Source organism: Cryptomeria japonica, chromosome 11 (assembly GCF_030272615.1).
Source record: "Cryptomeria japonica chromosome 11, Sugi_1.0, whole genome shotgun sequence".
Classification (NCBI taxonomy): Eukaryota; Viridiplantae; Streptophyta; class Pinopsida; order Cupressales; family Cupressaceae; genus Cryptomeria; species Cryptomeria japonica.
Window position 1 is genome coordinate 612126355 of NC_081415.1, and position 2070 is coordinate 612128424.

The window sequence follows — 2070 nt, forward strand, 5'->3', positions numbered from 1 at the left end:
CTTTTAAATTTAATAAGAATAGCAAATAATTTTGATAATTAGGAATATAAAATATCTGTTATATGAAATTTTCATCTAAACTTAAATAATAAAAACGATTGTATATTATATCTTTTTGTGTTGAGAATAGAAGCTTGTTAAGGGTTTGGGACCTTTGTTGGCACCAATTGGATGTAAAGGGATGTTTCCTTCTTGATTTCTATTGGTCTCACTGCTTGTGAATTCCAATTAATAATGTAATTCAAATTATATTATAAAATATTTTAATTTATTAATTGATAACAAATTTTTTATTTTATATTAAATTTTCCTATTAAATATTATAAATGAAATTAAAATTTAAGATGAGAGTTTTTTATTTTATATTAAATTTTCCTATTAAATATTATAAATCAAATTAAATTAAAATTTAAGATGGGAGTTCTTCTAGAATACAAGTTTGTAGTGGATGCCTCCATCATTCAATACTAATTATACAAACCGATCATAAATTATTTAAACTTTGAATGTACCTTCTTAAACTTATTTTAATTTTTTATAGAGATTCACCGAAACGTTTTCTTCAATATGATGTAAAAAAAGAGTAATATTAGTGCTCCAGTTTTACATATGAATTTGGGTCTCCAATACACTGCCCCTTATTTGTTTTATCCAATGCATGTCCTCTCTAACAAGAACGACATTACAACATTTAGTGTCACACCATAGTAATCATAGTAATCCAAGGCAGCAAATCTTAAATCTAAATATTAAATTTTTGTTATCACCTCTCGCCTGCAATCACCTTTATATAGATTTCAATCACTCTATTCTTAAACTCATCCTTGTTTCAGCGGTTGTTTGACAAAGTTTAGCAGCACAGAAAATGGAGAATGAAGAAGGAAGAGAGATTCTTATTTTTGGTAAAAGGATTCGAGTAGGAGGAGAGAACAATGGGTCTGTTTCTCATGAGAATGGAAATGAGAAAGGAGAAAAGAGGAAGTACATTAAATCTTTAATGCCCAGTAATCGTTGGACCTCTGATTTGCATGATAGTTTTCTTCGAGCAGTGCAACAACTTGGAGGTCCCAACAGTGAGCATTAATTCAATCTTTCACTTTTCTTTATTAAGTGTTTTGTGTCGGTAGATATAGAATTCTAAATTCGTTTTAGTTTTGATATTGGTATAGAATTCTAATTTTTTTTAGTTTTGATATTGGTTTAGAATTCTAAATATTGTATAATACAAATTATGTTTGATTTATCTAGAATATCTTGTTCATACTTAATCCAATCTGTCCATCTATTTGTTATTTTTTTTTCATTGAATTGCTGTAAATTTAATACTCTATTTACAGAAGCATTCCGCAAACAACTTGTAGAGCTCATGGGTGTTGAAGGGCTTACCCACCCTCAAGTGAAAAGCCATCTACAGGTACTGCCAAATTAATGTAATCACCCATGAGTTTGTAATAGGAAAAAGAAACCCTAATTCTAATATATACTTTTTTTCCATTTGTTTTCTCATTCTATCCCAAATAAATCCTTAGTTTTTCATTGTTATTGACAAATGCAGGGATATAGATGTAAACTTCAAAAGCCAACATACAAGCTTCCTCAATCAAATGCAGGTTTATTACTCGAAGATAAAGATAAAGACAAGTCACAAGTCATAACTTCAGACAAGCCTCTAGTTTAAATATTTTTTATTGAAAACAATGGCTGCAATGCAGCTTTAGTGGCTGCAAAGGACTGCAAAATTGATGATTTTGATTTTGATTTGAGAACTTGTAGGTTAATCGTACTGAAAAAACTCTTATTATAAAGCTTTCCAGAGGATAAACTGGGTTATGTTATTTGTCAGCTACCTTCAGGAAAATAATCTCCAACTATTATTAAAGTTTCGTATTCATGTTTATGGTGGTGTTCTTATTTTACTTAGATCTGCTCCTTCCTTGTTGGATGGTTTTCACTTGACTTTCATTCATCCATGATGGTATTGTTTATTCTGATCCTCAATTTATCTGCAGCCTATATGGACTCTTTAACCTCTCTGACATGTAAAGTTCTTAGTTTAATAATTTATTGTTA

The 2070-nt window shown here is 29.3% G+C and overlaps 1 protein-coding gene across 1 annotated transcript; it reads left to right on the forward strand.

The window, feature by feature from the left end:
* The first annotated feature begins 865 nt into the window (after positions 1–865).
* Positions 866–1804, forward strand: LOC131860364 (putative Myb family transcription factor At1g14600). Its single transcript, XM_059214763.1, has 4 exons — positions 866–1073; positions 1338–1414; positions 1556–1610; positions 1713–1804. The coding sequence occupies exons 1-4, from the start codon at positions 866–868 to the stop codon at positions 1802–1804; spliced, it is 432 nt and encodes a 143-aa protein (XP_059070746.1).
* Positions 1805–2070: the final 266 nt, after the last annotated feature.